General features: G+C 38.8%; 1 protein-coding gene across 2 annotated transcripts in view; it reads left to right on the top strand.

Moving 5' to 3' along the window:
* Window positions 1-20,583, top strand: part of SORBS1 (sorbin and SH3 domain containing 1) — a 129,942-nt gene that overhangs the window by 40,620 nt on the left and 68,739 nt on the right. For both annotated transcript variants that reach the window (XM_081329682.1, XM_081329683.1), the window contains exons 2-6: window positions 4,295-4,350; window positions 11,627-11,686; window positions 14,783-14,905; window positions 19,351-19,386; window positions 19,501-19,601. In XM_081329682.1, the coding sequence (XP_081185808.1) occupies window positions 4,341-4,350; window positions 11,627-11,686; window positions 14,783-14,905; window positions 19,351-19,386; window positions 19,501-19,601 (330 nt within the window). In that variant the 5' untranslated portion in view covers window positions 4,295-4,340. The remainder of the gene's footprint in view (window positions 1-4,294; window positions 4,351-11,626; window positions 11,687-14,782; window positions 14,906-19,350; window positions 19,387-19,500; window positions 19,602-20,583) is intronic.

Raw genomic sequence — 20,583 nt, 5'->3', positions numbered from 1 at the left:
AGAGGCAGAGGAACTAGGGATCAAATTGCCAACATACGCTGGATCATGGAGAAAGCTAGGGAGTTCCAGAAAAACATATAATTCTGCTTCATTGACTATGCTAAAGCCTTTGATTGTGTGGATCACAACAAATTGTGGCAAGTTCTTAAAGAGGTGGGAGTACCAGACCATCTTATTTGTGTCTTGAGAAACCTATATGCGGGACAAGAAGCAACAGTGAGAACTGGACACAGAACCACTGATTGGTTCAAACCTGGGAAAGGAGTCCGGCAAGGCTGTACACTGTCACCCTGCCTATTTAACTTACATGCAGAGCACATCATGAGAAAGGCAGGTTTAGATGAATCAAAAGTTTTAATTAAGATTGCCGGGAGAAATATCAACAACCTAAGATACGCAGATGATATCCCTCTAATGGCAGAAACTAAAGAGCCTCTTGATGCGGGTGAAGAAGGAGAGTGCAAAAGTGAGCTTGAAATTCAACATTAAGAAAACCAAGATCATGGCATCTGACCCTCTCTATTCCTGGCAAATAGTGAGCCTTGGTGGAGCAGTGGGCTAATGCCTCCTTAAGTAACACCAGCTGCCTGCAATTAGTGCAGGTTTGCGTCCCACCAGGCTCAAGGTTGACTCAGCCTTCCATCCTTCTGAGGTACGTAAAATGAGGACCCAGATTGTTGGGGGCAATAAGCTGACTTTGTAATAATGCCGCTTGGGGGAGGCCAAAAGCCCTAATAAGCAGGCATATACATAGAATGAAGGCTATTGCTAAGCACATTGATTTGTGCTTTAGATTGTAAGCCGCCCTGAGTCTTTGGAGAAGGGCGGGATATAAATGGGATTAAAAAAAATAGATGGGAAAGAAATAGAGGTAGTGACAGATTTTATTTTCCTGGGCTCCAAGATCACCGCAGATGGGGACTGCAGCCAAGAAATTAAAAGACGCTTATGGCAAATCTACACAGCATACTAAAAAGCAGAGACATCACCCTGCCAACAAAAGTGCATATAGTCAAGGCCATGATTTTCCCAGTTGCAATGTATGGCTGTGAAAGTTGGACCATAAGAAAGGCTGAGCGCCAAAGAATTGAGGCCTTTGAACTATGGTGCTGGAGAAGACTCCTGCGAGTCCCTTGGACTGCAAGGCGATCAAACCGGTCAGACCTAGAGGAGATCAACCCTGACTGCTCTTTAGAAGGCCAGATCCTGAAGCTGAAACTCAAATACTTTGGCCACCTAATGCTGGGAAAGATTGAGGGCAATAGAAGAAGGGGACGACAGAGAATGAGGTGGCTGGATGGAGTCACTGAAGCAGTAGGCGTGAGCTTAAATGGACTCCAGAAGATGGTAGAGGACAGGAAGGCCTGGAGGAATGTTGTCCATGGGATCGGGATGGGTCAACTTCGCAACTAACAATAAAAGCGCGCGCGCACACACACACACGTATATATTTATATGTATATGTATTTATATCAGGGTGGCATTAGTCATCTCCCACAATCATGGTCTAGGACTGAACCTGGTAAATTTTTAATCAGTTAAGAATGGCTCGAGCAAGCAAATAGTGTATTTTGCCTGTCTGCGCAAAACTTTCCATAAGGTCACAATAACATACTGAATACAATCTACATGAATACATTAGCTCCCAGAAGACCCATGAAAATAGATTTCTAGTTGGTAACATTTGCTAGTCATCAACCTGAGAAAGAAGATCTGCCTTATAATGTAAACTCCAAATCGGGAAATTAGAACTCCCATCCCTGCATGAAAAATAGGCAAGAGCTGGAAGGGAGAGAGAGTTCTTTGAGAGGAATAATCCAGTAAACTGCTGAAGAATACATTTTAGGAATGTATAAAAGAACAACATCAATGTTGTAAATAGGTATGCTGAAAGTATTTCTTTTGTCTTAATATTAAAATTTAATTTAATATTTCCATAACTGCTAAGTTGAAGTGAGGGCATCCATCCTGTCATAATATTTTGCTGTTTTCAATGCAGACATATTTAAATTCTGTTGAGTACTGATATACAAGATCTCTCTACATCCCAAGCATAAGACAAGTGATGATTTTTGGATACAGCAAGACCTCACTTTAGCTTTGAATAAAATGGATAATGTTTCCCTGGAATCTCTTCCTCATGTTTATTTTAACTGAATCTTTCTCCACTAATTAATGTTTTACTGCAAATGATATGAATTGAAGCAAATGATGTAAATGTGTTTTTAATGGGTGCACTTCCCTATGCAAATGGTCCATTAACTTGAGCCTTACCATACTTCTCAAATGTTTTGAAAGAAACTGATTTTGACCATATAGGAGCTCCCTATGGTATCATTTCAGATTTAAACAAATTATATGCAACATTATTTATTAAATGTATAACCTTTGTTTTTTTAAGGAACTTAAGACCGTGTCCAGGGTATTTGGGGGCAGCAGTTCCTATAATAGGTTGGTCTGAGAGAGACTGATTCCCCACAAAGTTACCCAGAGATGCCTGGGCTCACAGGCTTCCCAGTCCGAATCTAACACTGGCTATCAATAATAAGATCTCACACTTACCTGCACAGCTCACCTGGAGAGCATTTCTCATTCTCTGTGCATTCCTGTATGGGCCATGAAATTCCTGAGCCAAAATTCTTTCTGCTTTTCCATGGAGGACGACATATTTGGGACTCCAGTCCAGTCATTCTCCCACTTCCATCTCAGTGCCAAGTTTTGAGCAGCCCCATTGCTTAGCATAAAGCAACCATTAACAATAAAGCAAACATTTTGGGGCAAATGCAGGAAAAGGTGTAGTCTGTAATTCAGTTCTTGCACAATCAATAATAAAATTAAATAGTCCCTTCTGTGAGAAAATGCTGCTCCCTCTTCTTATGGACCCCCTAAAAAGTCATCTTCCAGACCTTGAAGATTTCCTTTGCTTGTGAGAAGCATTTCTCACAAGATGGCTTGTTCCTTTCCTTACTCACCAATCCCTCAAATGTTTGTTTGTTTGTTTGTTTGTTTGTTTGTTTGTTTGTTTCGATTTATATACCGCCCTTTTCCCGAGGGATTCAGGGCGGTTTACAGGGCAAATTAAAACAGTGCAATGTACAAATTAAAATAAAATTCAATTAATAGCCCCAAAAGAGTTTAAAATATAAAATTTAAAACCTTAAAACCCCTCAGTCCAGGCCGGCTAACTCAAATAGCCAAGTTTTTAGGTGCACACTTACATGCCTGCTCACATGGAAAGAAATGTTGCATATGTTATTTATCAAAGTATAGTGAGCAGAAACCTGCAAGTTATCCATGTATTCAACTTTTTTACCTTCCCAGTTGAAAATGGAGTATCTTAATGCTAATGGGGCATTTAAATATATATCTTCTCTTTATAGCTTTGCTTCCTTTCCTCTTGCAAATTGTGTGCTTGCTTGCTTCTGTAGAGGGCGAGGGAGAGATGCTGTGAAAATCTGTTGAGGGTGGGAGGCTTGTTAAATCCCTGATCTTTGCAGAAGGTGGCTAGCTATTTATAGCAATCACAGAGTAAAGCTTTGATAATCTTCCTCATTTTCTTAAATGAGCTGCTTCTTTGTTTGTTTTTTAAGAGCTTGTGGTCCTGTTAGATGTTTCTTTTGCGTCCTGAGGCAGAATGTCTGTTTGTTAGAATCCTGTGCTTCCTCATGACTGGGAACTGGTTGTGTATACCTGTAGAGGAGGTGTCCTCTAGTTTATTGGCTGATTTATTTTGTACCATAAGTACAATATATTACAATATACTAACATAGTAAGAGGTGTCCTGTAGCTCTCTGTTTTCCAACTTCCCTCCCTTATCTATTACACATATAATAATTACATAATTGCTACAGGTGGGACAAAGGTTTCAGCATGCTGGTTTTCCTAAATCAGGGGTCTTCAAACTCGGCCCTTTTATGACTTGTGGACTTAACTTTGCTGACTGAGGAATTCTGGGAGTTGAAGTCCACAAGTCATAAAAGGGCCAAGTTTGAAGACCCATGTCCTAAATCTTTTTTCCTATCACATCCAGTGTTACCTATTTGAAGCCTCTAAATAACCTGATTGTAGTTATAGTACTGTACACTTTGTACAATACAATAAAAGCACTTTGGAGTGATCCTTCCATTATCTAGTATGCCTAAATTGATGACACTTACAAATAAGCTATTTTTTAATCAATGTAACAATGATAATCTTAGTGTGGCTTAGAGCATATTTATAATCTAGCAATATGGAGCTTATTTTTAAAAGTATAATATAAGTTAATATCATTCTCCTTTTTTTTAATTCACAGAGAGGATCCAAATTTGCCTGTGCCTAAACCAGGATCCTTTGGTGCCATGACATCAGGTAAGTTTGACTTTCTTTTTGTTCTGAAATGCTAGGAAAAACTGCTGTAAGTATATGTCAATCAGCATATTCATCTTCACAACTAGTAGAAGACATTTCTTCCTGACCTTAGACTTTGAATTGTATGTTACATGAATAAATGAACCTTTTTTGTCAAAATACAACCATGTATACATTGATATTGGCTGAGCCTCCCTTCATGATTCATGACAGATACATAAAGTTTTACTTATTTTCAGTAGTAAGAAAACACAGCTGGGGGAGCTGGTGCTTAGATGCACAACTGTTTTGGCCAGAGATTTCTGTTACTTCAATGGTTACCTCAAGGGGGAAACAGCAGTCTGTATTTCACTGATATACAGCCAGATATAAGATAGGGGAACAGCAGTCCAAAGGAGATAATCTTCAATAGGAAACTGGAATAGGCCACAAATTCAACCTAAAGGCACAGTTCAGAAGCCCATTATAGATCTGGGCTTCTGGCTGATCCTTCAGCCCCCAGTCTCGCGCTTGTAACCTAAGATCTAGTATAAGGAAATGTGCTAGGGAGAAAGAGAGAGACTCAGCATCTCTTCTCCCTCTTCTCCACTCTTCCAGGAGGACCCAGCAGTTGTTAAGGTCCTCAGTGGATTTGTTCAGGACAATGGGACAACAGTTTTGCCCAGCAAGCATTTTTACAAATGTGTACACCATAGAAAGTCATTCAGCCCCTTTATTGCTTTGAGGTATTGTGAGTTAATGTTGCTATGGAACCAAAAATAAAGGTTGTGCTAAAAAACATTTAACAAATGTAGTACGGTTAGGTGCTCCATTAGCAAGTTTAATAAAGGGCATACAGTATTAGAGAAATCGAGCTGTCAGCATGCACGAGAATGTTAGAAATTGCTAGTTCCCAACCAAGCAACACTAAAGATGAAAGATCTATTAATTATTATGTACAATGTGGTAAATATTTAGCTCATTAGTGGACCAGGGGCTGTTACGGTGACTTCACTAGCCCTTTTTCATATTACTAACGAGTCAAACTTAACTTAGAAATTCTTTTCTGATAAAACAATTTGTTTGCTAAAAACTGTTGCTATTGTTTGAACTCCTTGCAGGAGTTTGATTTTTAATGCATTTTATTGCAAATGAACTGAGAAATATGGCTAAACAGTGTAGTCTTGAAAATATAATAAATGATAAACCACTATTTTATTAAAAGGAATACAGGAAGAATGAGAACTGAAGATTCTTTAAAAATTGTTTTATTTAATGAACATTTTGTACAGTTGATTCATATGAGTAATGTGTATAATGGCTAAAATATCTATTTGCAGCAATACATAATAAAAATTACAAAGCAGAGTGAGTCAAAAGATAGCATCCTCCTGAAAAAGAAAAGTTAGAAGTCTTAACCCATTGACAGAATACAGATAATCCTCTCTTAATTGGGACTGGCAACTCTGTTGCTAAGCAACAGTCACGAACCGTGTTGTCATGTGACCACACTGATTTACGATAGTAGTTGTGGCAGTTCCAGTTGCCATTGTTAAGCGAATCCTGTGTGTATTCCATGTTCATGTAGTTGCCATTTGCAACTCCTGCTGCCTTCCCCATTGACTTTTGTTTGTCAAAAGCCAGCACTGAAGGCTGCAAATGACTGTAGTTCACTGCAACCATTGTAACTGTGAGCTACTTGCGAAATGCCTGAGTTGCAGGGGATTGCAGGGACGCCGTAATGGCTGCAACTGTGAGGACTGGTCATAAATTTCCTCATTCAGTGCTTTTGTAACTTTGAATAGTTACTGAATATGTGATCGCTGAAGGAGGACTATCTGTCTGCATGAACAACTACATCATTGATTTGGATGAGGGGATAGAAGGGGGAACTCATCAGATTTGCAGACAAAACCAAGCTGGCAGGAATGGCCAACAGCCCAGAAGACAGGCCCAACATCCAGATGCATCTCAACATACATGAACGCTGGGCCCTATCCAACAAAGTGAAATTCAGATAGAGAAAAGTAAGGTTCTATATTTATGGCAGAAAAACCAAATGGACGGATATAGTATAGGACAGGGGGTACCTGGCTCAATAGTAGTTAATTGTGAGGGGATCTTGGAGTTCTAATGGAACTAAGTATGAGCCAGCAGTGTGGGGCGGTTGCCAAAAAAGCTAACACAGTCCTAGGCTGCACTATCAGGATAGAATCAAGATCATGTGAAGTGTTAGTACCATTTTATAAATGCCTGGTAAGAGCACGCTGGGAATATTGCATCTACTTTTGATTGCCACAATATAAAAAATAGTTGAGACTGGAAAGAGTGCAGAGAAGAGCAACAAAGATGATTAGCGGGCTAGAGGCTAAAATATACAAATAATGGTTGCAGGAATTGGGTATCTCTAGTTTAATGAAAAGAAGGACTGGGGGGGTGATAAGATAGCAGTGTTCCAATATCTAAAAGGGTGCCACAAATGATGGGGGGGGGGCTAACCTATTTCCAAAGCACTTGAAGGAAGGACAGGAAGCAATGATTGAATCTAATCTAAGAGAGAAAGCAACCTAGAACTAAGGAGAAATTTCCTGATAGAACAATTAATCAGTGGAATGACTTCTGCCAGAAGCTGTGGGTGCTCCAACACTGGAAATTTTTAAGAAGAGATTGGACAACCATTTGTCTGAAATGATACAGGGTTTCCTGCCTGAGCAGGGGGTTAACTAAAAGACCTCCAAGATTCCTTTCAACTCTGTTATTCTGTTTAGGTACCTGCTAATCTCGCTTCCCAAGGTAGAGACTTCCAGAATGTAAGTGTGGCTGCTGAGAAGGCCTTTTCTCTTGTCACATGCCCCAGATGAAGCATTTTACTTCTTGCATTACGAGCTGTGCTGAATAACAGAATTCAAATGCACAAGATTGGAAGACATGAGGGATCCTAGTGGAATGCCAACTGAAAATGAGCAAGTTAATATGCAGTAGCTAAAAAAGCCTATGCAGGATTGTATTACCAGAAACATTGAAGCATTTTCTCAGACTGCAAGAAGTAATTGTAGTTTGCACTGGTTAGCCCATACTTGGGAGTTCTGTATAAAGATCGTGTGGTATCAACCTGCACCAAAATGAGGTGGGGCTTTCCCCATTCTTCTCTTCTCAACCCCATCTAGCTTTTCATGAACTTGATAGCATACTATAAGCAGCCTGATGATCTTCTGTCTGACCTCATAAAGTGAGTGAGAATATCTACAGATCTTGTTTCATGCTAACCTACGGGTATTTTGATTCAGGCCTTACTGACCTTTCCGTACCGCATGCGTAGGGTGAGATACTAATTAAGATATGGCCATAGTTGCATGGTGGATACAAACTGCTGAGCTTCTTTTTGTTGGGCTTAGCATGGACATTGAACTTCCCCAGGAAAAGAGGCTGGGTTACATCACAGTGACTTCTTGAGATCATTCCAGATAGACAGCTTACGAAGGGCTATTGCTAGAGAGCAAGGGGCATTTTGAGTCCCAGTGTTTTGCTTCATCCTGGTCTCCCCAGCCATAGCAATAGGGCTGAAGATGTACATTCCACATTTTTAAATTTTTTTATATTATTCAAATACAAATAATACAAACATAATACATATAAATCTAAATAAAAAAACAGTATATAAAAATACAAATACTACAGTGCACCCACACCCCTGGAGACCATTTTGATTACCTATATTTCTTCTCATATAACAACTAACAATATACAATATATTTCAATTGTGCCCTTATCCCCTCCAAAACAGCATATATTCTTGAGCAGGTTTATTCCCTTTGCCTTCTACCAAGACTGTTTTTATAAAACCATCCCATATTTCATTACAATTATTTACTTTAATCATCCCTTTTTTAATTTTAATTTCTGTTGTTAATTTATCATTTATTGCCATATTCCATATTTCACTATACCACTTCTTTCTTTGAATAACCCAATTCTATCTTCAGTATTTAGCCATCACTAATCTAGCTGCCATTATCAAATTTACAATCAATTCTTTTTTTTGCTTTATTTATATCTTGTTTTTCTACCAGTAACAGTAATGCAATCCTCGGTGACATAACTAAATTTACCTTCAAAAGTTCTCTAATTTCCCTAACCACCCATATCTTTTGTGCGCTATCACAATCCCACCACATATGTTTATATGTTCCAATGTCTTTCTCGCAGCTTCAGCAAATATTTGTATATTTAACATCTATTTGATTTAATTTACGTGGTGTTAGGTACCACCTCTATATCACTTTATATCCATTTTCCTTAACTCTAACTGACATATTCTTATATACTCTTCTGTTCCAAATATTTTTGCAATCTTTATTGTTTATTTCTCCTAAATCTGTTTCCCAGATTAATTTTAAACCTTTTGCCTGATCTTCTAGTTCAATTAATATTCTGTATATTTTCCTAATTCTTCCTTTACCTATATATTCTTCCTTTTCCTCACTTTCTTTTATAATCATTTCAAATTTTGTTAACTGTCTATCTTTCACCTTGAATTTTTCTTCCATTTTTATCCATTTCTCTAATTGTATTAAATTCAACCAATTTAATTTAGTATCTGATAAAACATTCTTTAATTGTATTATATTCTTTATGTTGTTCTTCCAGTCTTCCCATTTATATATCTGATTTTTTAAAAAATTTACTAATCCAGTCTTTCAATTCAATCTTAGGGAATTTCTCCATTTCTACTACTGGTGTTAAAGGAGAAATTCCTGGCATTAACCAATATCTCAATTTACTCCATAATTCTATCAAATTTTTTAAAAAGAGATTTTGAATTCTCTTAACAATTTTTTAATATCCTTTTTAAACAAATAGGTTTCTATAGGATCGCCTATTTCCCTTAATTCCTTCAATTCTATATATCTCCATAATACAGGCCTTTTCAACCTTTTCACCCATTGTACCACTTTTAGGATATGGCAACATCCGAGTACTACCGTCTCCTAGCAAGGTGTCAAAAACTTGATGAGCAAAAAAAAAAAAAAAGGAAAAAAGTGATGAAGTACACGTAGTCCTTGACTTACAACACTTCACTTAGTGACTGTTTGAAGTTACAATGGCACTGAAAAAAGTGCCCCCCAAGCCACAGCCGAGCAAGACACCTGCCTGCCTACCCAGCGGCGCTCTTCCTCCTGTCGAAAGTTTTCATTGTTGTGAGCATTTCTGTTGAGGATTGGCAGTGGGGGTGGGGTGGGGTGTGTTTGATTTTTATTCCCCCCATCTGCTGGGTGGTTGCAGCAGGTTTTGGTCACTTCTCATGACCCTGGGACACTGTGACCGTCACAAATATGAATCAGTTGCCAAGCCTCTGAATGTAAATCACAAGACCCTGGAGATGCTGCAATATTCCAGCTGATCGGCACTTCTTCTGGGCTCAGAAGCACCAGGATCAGCGCCCGGCTCCAGCTGGAGCCTGGCACTGAGCCTGACGCTTCCACTGAGCCCTGACAGCCCCGAAGAAGTGCTGATCCTGGCGCTTCCGCTGAGCCCTGACAGCCCTGCAGCTCCAACCATCTCTCACTCAGGCTTGTGCGGTGCTGCCACCGGCTCAGCTCATTCCTCTCCCCCGCTACCACTTTTCTAGGATGGTCACATACCACCTGCCAGGTGCCAATGTACCACAGGTGGTACTCGTACCACTGATTGAAAAGCCCTGCCATAATAAATCTCTATTTACTGCTATAATATCTGGGACCACCCTTAATTAATTAGCTACCCAATAATTAGCTACCCATAATGCTTTACTTACTCTTGTTCTCTTACCTCCATAACAATACACCTCCAGCAACTCCAGCTGACATGCATTGTAAAATAAAGAAGTCATTCTTCCTATCACCATCATTTCTTTTGTCAGACTGAAAATTGATAAAAGGTGAGACTTCTCATCTTTTATCCACTCTGCTCCATTTCTACTAGCAATCTTCTCAAGAATTGCTCCCAGAGTGTTTCCTGTTCCTTTCTTCCTGCGATACATTCTTCCAAATAATCAGCTGCACTTGAAATAGATGCACACACTTTCAGAACTGTCTGCTGTCATATGCATATACTCTCTGATACATACATAAAGTGGGCACCCTTGGTTTTTGGACTCTCCAGAAGATGGCAGCCTTATCTCCAGGGCTATCAGAAGTCTTGAATCAAGCATGATAGGGTAACAAGGAAAAGAAAATCTGATTCAGGTAAGGAGGCCAGGTCCAAAAGCTAGGCTGTCTGAGAGAAAAGCATTTTGGAGATGGATCCAGGTGGACAAATGACAACTTTTCCTCTCAAGTCTCCTCCCAGAAGATAGCACCTTTCCTCTTCCTTAGAAACTCTGTTCTATGCCCTTGCGCAGCTAGCTTAAGGCTCATCGTTACATCTGCGAACAAATTGCCATCAAATCCTCATGCAGATGGGCATTTGTATCATAGAATGTGCCAAGACTTCCTTATTGTGAGAAATAATGTTATTATACCGAAGTTATCTGTGTATCCACTTCTTAAATGGACTTGGCATATGATGGACTGGATCACAATTTGTTTTTGTTTTTTTTTGTTTTGTTTTTTGCTGTTGTTTTTTCCTCTGACAGTTTTTTTCCTACCAACTTTTGGGCCAAGTTTTAACTTTTGCTGTATCTTTTTCATGAATAATAAAAAAATGTTTAACACCAGCAATTAGTGAATTCATTATATGATATGTATAACTATTAAGCAGGAACATAACATTTAGTTTAGAATCCCCATCTCTATCTAGAACAGACATGTCAAACACAAGGCCCGGGGGCCGGATCCGGCCCGCGAAGTAGTTTCATGTGGCCCGCGAAGCCATCCTGGAAACAGTGAGGGAACGGCCCCCACTGCCTTGGCCCTGGCCCAGAGACCCTCCTTCTGCCAGAGACCCTCAGATCTGTCCCACTCCTGCCCAGGCCCCCATAGGCACCCTTGATGCGAACAATGTAGAGCTGGCTGCGCCCACCCGGTAGGCCATACGCACTCTAGCCACACCCACCCAGTAGGCCACACCCACCCAGGCCACACCCACCCGGCCCCTTGAGGGCAACCGCAATGCTGATGCAGCCCTCAATGAAATTGAGTTTGACACCCCTGATCTAGAATGACAACTACATACAATTTTCTTATCCAGGTCTCTTCTTCGTCATTTTTGCTGGCTTTTTTTTCTGCAATGGGTACAGTACAGTTGTTTAGCCGTTTTACTAACCTGATGTAACCATATTGGAAGGATATTATACTGATCATATCTGCCAATTTTTCAGAAACCGAAGAAGATGATGTTGTGAATGGACTAGCACTGAATATAAACCAGCATGAGAAAGGTTTGTGGGATTAAAACAAAGATATTTCCAGTATTTATTGCCACAGGGCAGTTGCTGCTTTTTGGTATGTGTAAAATCTAGTGATTCTTTTTATTTCATCTGGATCATGCTGTGATCTGTCATCCACCTCTTTTGGGGGTGTTCTGGCAGCTTTTCAGAAGTTCTTCTCTACTGGAAATTTTGATGATTGGGATGAAACAGGCCTGTTTTTGTTAGTAAAGAACTTTAAACTTAATCTGTTTATCGATTCTACCAGATGTTTCTTCTGACCTTTACTGTATGCAAAGTTTAATACAGTGACTTCCTAGAAGGGTGGGAAATCAAAGAGGATATGGGATGTTTGTGTTTTAAGGTGAATTCCATGTTAAAATAATGAAAATTTGTGAATATTTGTGCTTCAGCACCACAGTTCTGCAGTAAGGTGGTGTAAAATTTTGTAATAGTTCAGTGTATACTAGGTGGATGAGATTTATGATTTGATGGTAGTTTCAGGTAGATCCCAAGGGGTAAAATGGAAGATTCATAAGGAACCGAATGAATTCAGTTTTATCCACAATATAGAAGAGTTGAGTAATTAAGGGTGGATTGAACACTTGGCAATAAATAAGCACAATACAAAATAGATAGACTAGAAAGAAATATATGGGAAAATATTCAAAGTTTTTTGAATTTCAAACTTTTCAAGCTTGAAATACCTTGTTTTAATATTATAATGGTTTAAATTTGAAATGATTGCAGTATTTCTGAGAGTGTCCCAAACCTGTTTTAACAATTCCAAAATTGTTCCACACTTGATAGAATACTTTTGATGAGATCAGAATAGCATTTTTGAACTCAAGATGGGGCATCTTGAACTCAAAAAGTTCATATCTTAAACAAAAGATATCTGATAAATTCACTTCTGTGCTGAAGTGCTAAAATAAAGATGCAAGTTTACTACTTTGATGAGGGAAGCACTGTCATATTCATCCATTTAAGGATGTCATTTGTTAAGCATTACAGAGAGTTTGAAGAATGGGAAAAAATACAATCATAACTGACTCATATTAGTTGTTCTAAAATGCAGTACAAGCAGGGCTTTTTTTCTCATAGAACGCTCAGAATGGCGTTCCGGCACCTTTTTTTTTGCAAAAGAAAAAAAAAGCTCCCTCTATTGGCTTTCAAAAGCCAATTGGAGGGGTAAATCTTGGTTCTTTTTTATGACTCGTGGACTTCAACTCCCAGAAATCCTGAGCCAGCCACGCTGAGGGAAAAGAGAGGTTTCCAAGTTGAGCCATGCTGGTTCAGGAATTCTGGGAGTTGAAGTCCTTGAGTCATAAAAGAGCCAAGGTTGCCTACCCTGCACTAGAGGAGGACATTAAAATTATTTACAAGGTTACTTCTTTAGGAATTAAACTTTTAGAATTTAATTCAAAAAAGCCAACAGGAAAGAACCTGACATTTTTCATCTGCTTTTGTCTTTTGGAAGGTAAAATTAGATAACAAAATAATCTATTTCCTATGTTAACATCTCTGCAATGAAATCAATAAAGGTAACAGGAAAGAAATGAGAAACATTTTTCTCAATGTAATATGTCTAATTTAGCTGATGCTAGGAAAATATAGTATCTTTTGTAAACACTCTTGAAAACTATTTTGAATCTATAACCATCTATTACAACTAAACCACTTTAAATTAAACAATTCTTAAGAATGAAATATTTTTAATTTGGACTTTACTTTTACTGTTTGGACTGTTGTGTGTTTTGAAAAATAGATTATTTAGAATCTAGTTATGTTGCACTTCAGTCTTTAAATAATTAACCTAGTATATACATAACAATATATGATGTTTTCCATGGTGAGCTTAACATCAATAACAACATTTATTAAAAAGGCTAAAATAATTTCTGGTGGTATTATCTGTACATTAAAATTTTGTTTAGTCACAATCTTTCACTTTTCACATTCTGGACAAGCAGTGGTCATGTATCCTAGCAAAAGATGTTACATATGTGCATAAGCATAGTCAGTAGCATATGCCTTTTTAAAAATATCAAACATGCAAAGAAACAAAAATAAGCCCAAAATATCTGTATTACATCCAGAAATGCCAACTTTCCAACCAATATTTCTCATCCAGTAACGCAGTAGGGATTGCTTTTTCCTTCCAGTAACAGAGTGCTGGGAAACACCAAACACAGCATTGAGAATTCCAAAGTTTGTTACAAATTTTTTTGGATGTGGTTGGAAAGAGGCCTAGAAATGCCAACACATTTGCTGAACGTGCACACTCGTTCACACACTCACTTACTGCCCCAGCGCTTCCAAACGCCACTTGCTCACTCACTCACTTACTGCATTTGGAAGTGACGGGGCAGTAAGTGAATGAGTGCCGGTGCCGGAGGCCATCAGCTGTTTGGCGCTGGAGACCACTGCCACAAGGAACACAGCTCTGGGTCGGAGTTCGGAGCAGCTCTGGGTGGGGGCTCAGCACAGGCTGCGGCGTGGCAACTGCGGGGAGGGGAATCCCTATGAGCCACAGGGGCGGGGATGCAAAGGACGGGTGGCGACGCCATAGCAAGATACCGGCATCGCTCCCAGTGACAGCACCTCTGAGTTCCGGCACCTTTTTTTTTTTTAGAAAAAACACTGAGTATAAGTATTTAATTTCTATGCATTCTTGCTTTACTCCCCACTTTCTTAGTTTCATTGTTTTGATTTGGAAATTTGATTTTTGAACTGTTGGGCTATAACTGAGGAGTCCCATGTTCAAATCCTCACACAGTTAAGGTGTGTGCTTCTTGATGTTGGGTGATTACTAAGCCTCAGTCTACCATGTCTCATAGGATTGTTATAAGGACAAGATGGAGTGGGATAGCTTGATATTGGAAGAGCAGCCAGCATGAAAGAAAATCAGAATACAAACCTGCAAAGGTGCTACAATAATGTAGTTAATACATATGCAAATCTAAGCATGGAATGGGAAATAAATTAAGCAGGATCGTGAATAATAAATCAGTTTGCTTTAAAGTAATAATGAAATAATAATTGTGTATATATCATGATTTTAAATTACTTTCAGGTCTCAGTATTCCAACATTTTCCCCCCTGTAGATCAGGAGTCCAGCAAAATCTGTACGGGAAAAGGAGCTGTGACCCTTTGGGCATCTGCAGCTTCTGAGAAGAGTGTCCGGGTTAGCCATCCAAAGTCTACACAAGACATCCAGCACACCAAAAGTAAGACCCAGTCTGGGAGATCATATCACAGAAAAGCAAAATGATTCATTGATCCTCTGATCCTTGATTGGATTAACAGATAAATCCCCGGTTTAAAAAGTATAATCCTAAAATAAAGTATGTAGATTGTTAACTGAAATTGCATACTGAGATTCGATTGATTGATGCTTAGGTGAGTTTCAAGGATTGATTAGAGAATATAATTGCAAATAAACATTTCAAAGACAGTGCAAATTTCAATGAAATAAAGAATGAATCAGCACTTGAATATAAGAATGAAGTCTCAGAAATTCAAAGTGTGTATTTTAAGTTTATGTAAAATACTTGAATTCATTCTTTCAGGATTAGTAAAACAACTCACTTTAATGTTTTAAAAGTCAACTTACATAGAAGCTCAAGAAATTCTGTTTTTATTCTACTGATCTTTTGTGGGAAGGGGAAATATCTTCTACTTGAATGGTTATGATATCTCACTACAATGGCATTTTGTTGTGTTCACTTAGAAAGATATATATATAATTATAGTAAACAAACTGAGCAAGAATACTTAAATGGGTACTGAGCAGGACGTGCCATTCTCTAGGATATTTTTGTTCTCATGATGACATAAAATCATCACACTGTTCATTTCTGACTAAGCGCTACTATGCAAAGTGTAGAAAAAGGAAGTAGTGAAGAAACTGGAGGCAGATGGAAAAAAGAAAATTTAATTCAGTGTAGATTACTGTATATTAGTTCCATTCACATAACGTCTCTCCTTACTTTCCAATCTTGCAAGCTATCCTTTTTTCTTCAACCATACATATATTTATACTTTTTTAAAAATAGTATTTTTAGTATTGTTGTTGTTGTTAGTTGCGAAGTTGTGTCCGACCCATCATGACCCCATGGACAACATTCTCCAGGCCTTCCTGTCCTCTACCATCTTCTGGAGTTCATTTAAGCTCACACCTACTGCTTCAGTGACTCCATCCAGCCACCTCATTCTCTGTCGTCCCCTTCTTCTATTGCCCTCAATCTTTCCCAGCATTAGGCTCTTCTCCAGTGAGTCCTTCCTTCTCATTAGGTGGCCAAAGTATTTGAGTTTTAGCTTCAGGATCTGGCCTTCTAAAGAGCAGTCAGGGTTGATCTCCTCTAGGACTGACCGGTTTGAACGCCTTGCAGTCCCAAGGGACTCGCAGGAGTCTTTTCCAGCACCATAGTTCAAAGGCCTAAATTCTTTGGCGCTCAGCCTATCTTATGGTCCAACTTTCACAGCCATACATTGCAACTGGGAAAACCATGGCCTTGACTATACACACTTTTGTTGGCAGGGTGATGTCTCTGCTTTTTAGTATGCTGTCTAGATTTTCCATAGCTTTCCTCCCCAGGAGCAAGTGTCTTAGTTTCTTGGCTGCAGTCCCCATCTGCGGTGATCTTGGAGCCCAGGAAAATAAAATGTGTCACTACCTCCATTTCTTCCCCATCTATTTGCCAGGAATTGAGAGGACCGGATGCCATGATCTTGGTTTTCTTAATGTTGAGTTTCAAGCCCACTTTTGCACTCTCCTTCTTCACCCGCATCAAGAGGCTCTTTAGTTCCTCTTCACTTTCTGCCATTGGAGTGGTATCTGCATATCTTAGGTTGTTGATATTTCTCCCGGCAATCTTAATTCCAACTTTTGATTCATCTAGCCCTGCCTTTCTCATGATGTGCTCTGCATATAAGTTAAATAGGCAGGGTGACAGTATACAGCTTTGCTGGACTCCTTTCCCAATTTTGAACCAATCAGTGGTTCCGTGTCCAGTTCTCACTGTTGCTTCTTGACCCACATATAAATTTCTCGAAAGACAAATAAGGTGGTCTGGTACTCCCATCTCTTTAAGAACTTTCCACAATTTTTTGTGATCCACACAATCAAAGGCTTTAGCATAGTCAATGAAGCAGAAGTAGATGTTTTTCTGGAACTCCCTAGCTTTCTCCATGATCCAGCATATGTTGGCAATTTGATCTCTAGTTCCTCTCCCTCTTCGAAATCCTGTCTGTACTTCTGGTAGTTCTCAATCCACATACTGCTGGAGACTAGCTTGTAGGATTTTAAGCATAACTTTACTAGCATGTGAAATGAGTGCAATGGTGCGATAGTTTGAACATTCTTTGGCATTGCCTTTCTTTGGAATTGGAATGTAAACTGACCTTTTCCAATCCTGTGGCCACTGCATATAGGTTTCTCAAGAGACAAATAAGATGGTCTGTGTTGTCTTTTAAGATTTTGAATAGCTCAGCTGGATTACTGTCACCTCCACTAGCTTTGTTGTTGCTTGGATTTCCTAAGGCCCATTTCACTTCACATTCTAGGATGTCTGGCTCAGGGTCAGTGACCACCCAATCGTGGTTATCTGGGACGTTAAGGGACCTTGGATGTAGTAGAATATTATCAATTTCCTCCTGTAATCTCCATGGGGATTTTTTTGGTCTTTTAATCATGAATTAAAAATGTTAAAGTCATAGTCCCTCTCCTCTTGTGATGCCTTCTCATATTTAGCAGTAGCCCTAGCAAGTCTGCTTGACCCTGCTATAATATAGCTCCTGGGTACAATAATGTGCTATAGCAGCCACTGCCCATTCTGTAATCATAATTCGCCCTAGGCATGTTGTAATGTGGCACTGATATACACAGTGTACTGTTAAAACTACTTAGCCATCTGTTTTAGTTATAGTAAGGGTAATAAAGAACGTGTGTGGACTTCAGCTCACAGAATTCTATGCATGCATGTGCATTTGTAAAATGTGAATGGAATTTTATGCACGCAAATGTAATTTATTTTATTCATATATGAAAGAGGAAATGAAACTTTATTCACGCACAAAAATGTATAGAGTATGGACAGATCTTTCTCTGTTATGACCAAAGTCTGCTAAAATCTTCTGTTGTAACTCTACAGTTGAATTAGTAGGCTACATTTTTCTTTAGTGCCTCCTTTATCACACAATTCTGTTAAATCATTAATTATATGCAGAGCTAGACAGCCACTGGTGTAAAATTCTTGATATTATATATTTTTTGGTTGATTTCCTTGTAGGCCAGATGCTAAACTGAAAAGACATTTGGCTTGATCGTGGACTTGCACATGCTCTTTATGTATGATAGTATGTCAACTAATCCATGGACATTTATATTATCCTCACAAGAATCCTGTGCAGATTTTTCTCCTTTCCTCTCTCCTTCTTATTTATGCTTCTTTCAAATTCCATTCCCAACTTCCTTAGGGAGGAGAGCCTACTCTCTGCCTTCTAACCCAAATTGTGCTCTTTATGTCTTGCCCCAGCCAACAGCAACATTGCCATTTACTGATGGCTGCCATTGACAAATGACTGAAAAAAGTCTTGTAAGGTTTAAAGTGAGGGAAAATAGAAATGAAAATGGTGTGATCTAAGACCTACAGACTAATTCGACTGTACACTATATTCAGTTTAGCTATATATTTTTAACCAATCAGTTTATCTTCTAAAACAGGCACGTCAAACTGCTGGTCCACGGGCCAGATGTGTCATGCTGAAACTGCGTCCACCTCATTGCTAGCAATGGGGGAAAAGTTGCGTGACGTTGCGAGTTTGACATGCCTGTTCTAAAATGTACATTTTCATCCTTGCTCCCCTTAATGGTTTGGAATAATTTATCTTAAGGAAGCGATTATTGGGCAATAGAACAATAGTTCTGATAGTTGTGCTGATTCTCTTAGTTGTGTTTTGAAAAGTGTGTTGCTGAGCTAGGGAGATTATTTTTCTCATGTTTTGAGAAGGATGGGAAAGATAAGTGGTGCCAAAATCAAACATAAAAAAATGTCAGAAGGAGGTTTTTTTTAAAGAGCCATAAACTTGCCTGAAATCTAGTTAAGAAATCTGCAATGCTATGATAATATTTCTAGCCCCCAAAAGGAGAGTTTGGGATTTTACTGTTATGATTTCAGAGCAGTATAAATAAAGCAAGCATTTAAAGTGTTAACACTATGCTTCGTTCTTGCTGGGCTCCACAAAGATAGCATGTGATATATCGGTGCTTTTAAATGCACTTGCTGGTTTGTAGCCCTCAATCCTCCTTTCTGGCAAGACTAATGAAGGACAGATACATTTTCCGCTCTCGGCCTGCATCATAGGTTAAATATTGAAATCTTCCATTTGGAATAATGTGTGGCATTTGAAATTCTTACTGAGAACTCTGGCTGCCTTTTTGTGTTCTAGAATGAAATGTCAGTGAACAATTGTTTCTTCACTACTCTGAACTATGGCTTTGTGTTTGTAAAGGTCAGGCATTGTAAGGAGTCATGTTTCTATGGGAATTAGGCAGCCTTGCTGGAAAGTGTTCCGTGCACAAAATGAAGTAGTCCATTTCTCTGCTCTTCTCTAATGTATTAAAATATGATGTCTCTTCCCCTTTCTTATTCCCTCTGATACTTGTCACCAGCTCATTCAACTGAACAGGAAGGAGAAACCAACACAGGTAATTATTAAAGCTTCAGTTTTTATTATTTCCTCAAAACATTGGCTGTTTATGCAAGCATAAATCTTCATCATTAAGTATTGTTTAAATGATCCGAAAGTCTTCATTTTGTAGATGGCTGGAGAGGACTTTCTGGTGTTGACTCAAAAAGGGAGATTCTGTCTGTGAAGGATTACTGGAGTGTGAGACCAAACTTCTTTGAGAGCAAGCCACAAGTAAGTAGCTAACTGAAAGCCTAGATGGGTATGAAGAACGCATGTGTCTTAGATGTGTCTCTGACTTGTAATTTGAGTAATTTGTATTTATACCCAAGGAATATTACTTTGTAAATATTAAAAAATGAATTGGTTGGTTTGTTTTCATGATTTAATGTTTCCAAAATGTTGTCAAGTCAGATGCATCAGGCATGAACTCAGGAAATCCTTCTGTACTTGGTCCATTGTATTCTAGGATCCTCTGGAATACGGAAAAGAATAAACTTTATTATGATTTGTATAATTTCCAAAATATGCCTCCTGAGAACCATAATCTTAATCACCATTGTAACATATAGGAGGGCCATGTTCATCCTCTTTCTTTCCTCTTTTCTCTCCCAGTTATTAATGTTCTTGTAGTCTAATTACACTGTTACTGTGATCAAGTCTAGATAATTTGCATCTAGATCTGAGAACTTTGATATCAGAAAAATTCATTATAGAAATAAATTCTAACAAGATTTCCTTCACTGCAATGTTAAGAAGTTGCTGATAATTCTATAGTTCTGTGTCCAATTTTATGTAAATATTCTTTACATTTTTTTCTTAAACCCTAAATTTCTCTTGGCTTGTTTGGCTTCGGCAATAGAAGTATGAATTTATTACCTAGTAATGAAAACATAGCTTGAACTGAATGTAATTTTATTTTAGATTCTTTAGGAGAAACCATAGTTATCACATTCAGATAGGAAATTCACTTTTAATTTTATATATATAGGTAAAGGTTCCCCCGCACATGCGTGCTAGTCGTTTCCGACTCTAGGGGCCGGTGCTCATCTCCGTTTCAAAGCCGAAGAGCCAGCGCTTGTCCAAGGACGTCTCCGTGGTCATGTGGCCGGCATGACTAGACGCCAAAGGCGCACGGAACGCTGTTACCTTCCCACCATAGTGGTCCCTATTTTTCTACTTGCATTTTTACGTGCTTTCGAACTGCTAAGTTGGC

This window comes from Vipera berus (genome assembly GCF_964194415.1).
Source record: "Vipera berus genome assembly, chromosome: 5".
Taxonomy (NCBI): domain Eukaryota; kingdom Metazoa; phylum Chordata; class Lepidosauria; order Squamata; family Viperidae; genus Vipera; species Vipera berus.
The sequence above is the reverse complement of the archived record's forward strand: the minus strand, read 5'-3'. Positions and strand labels throughout refer to the sequence as shown.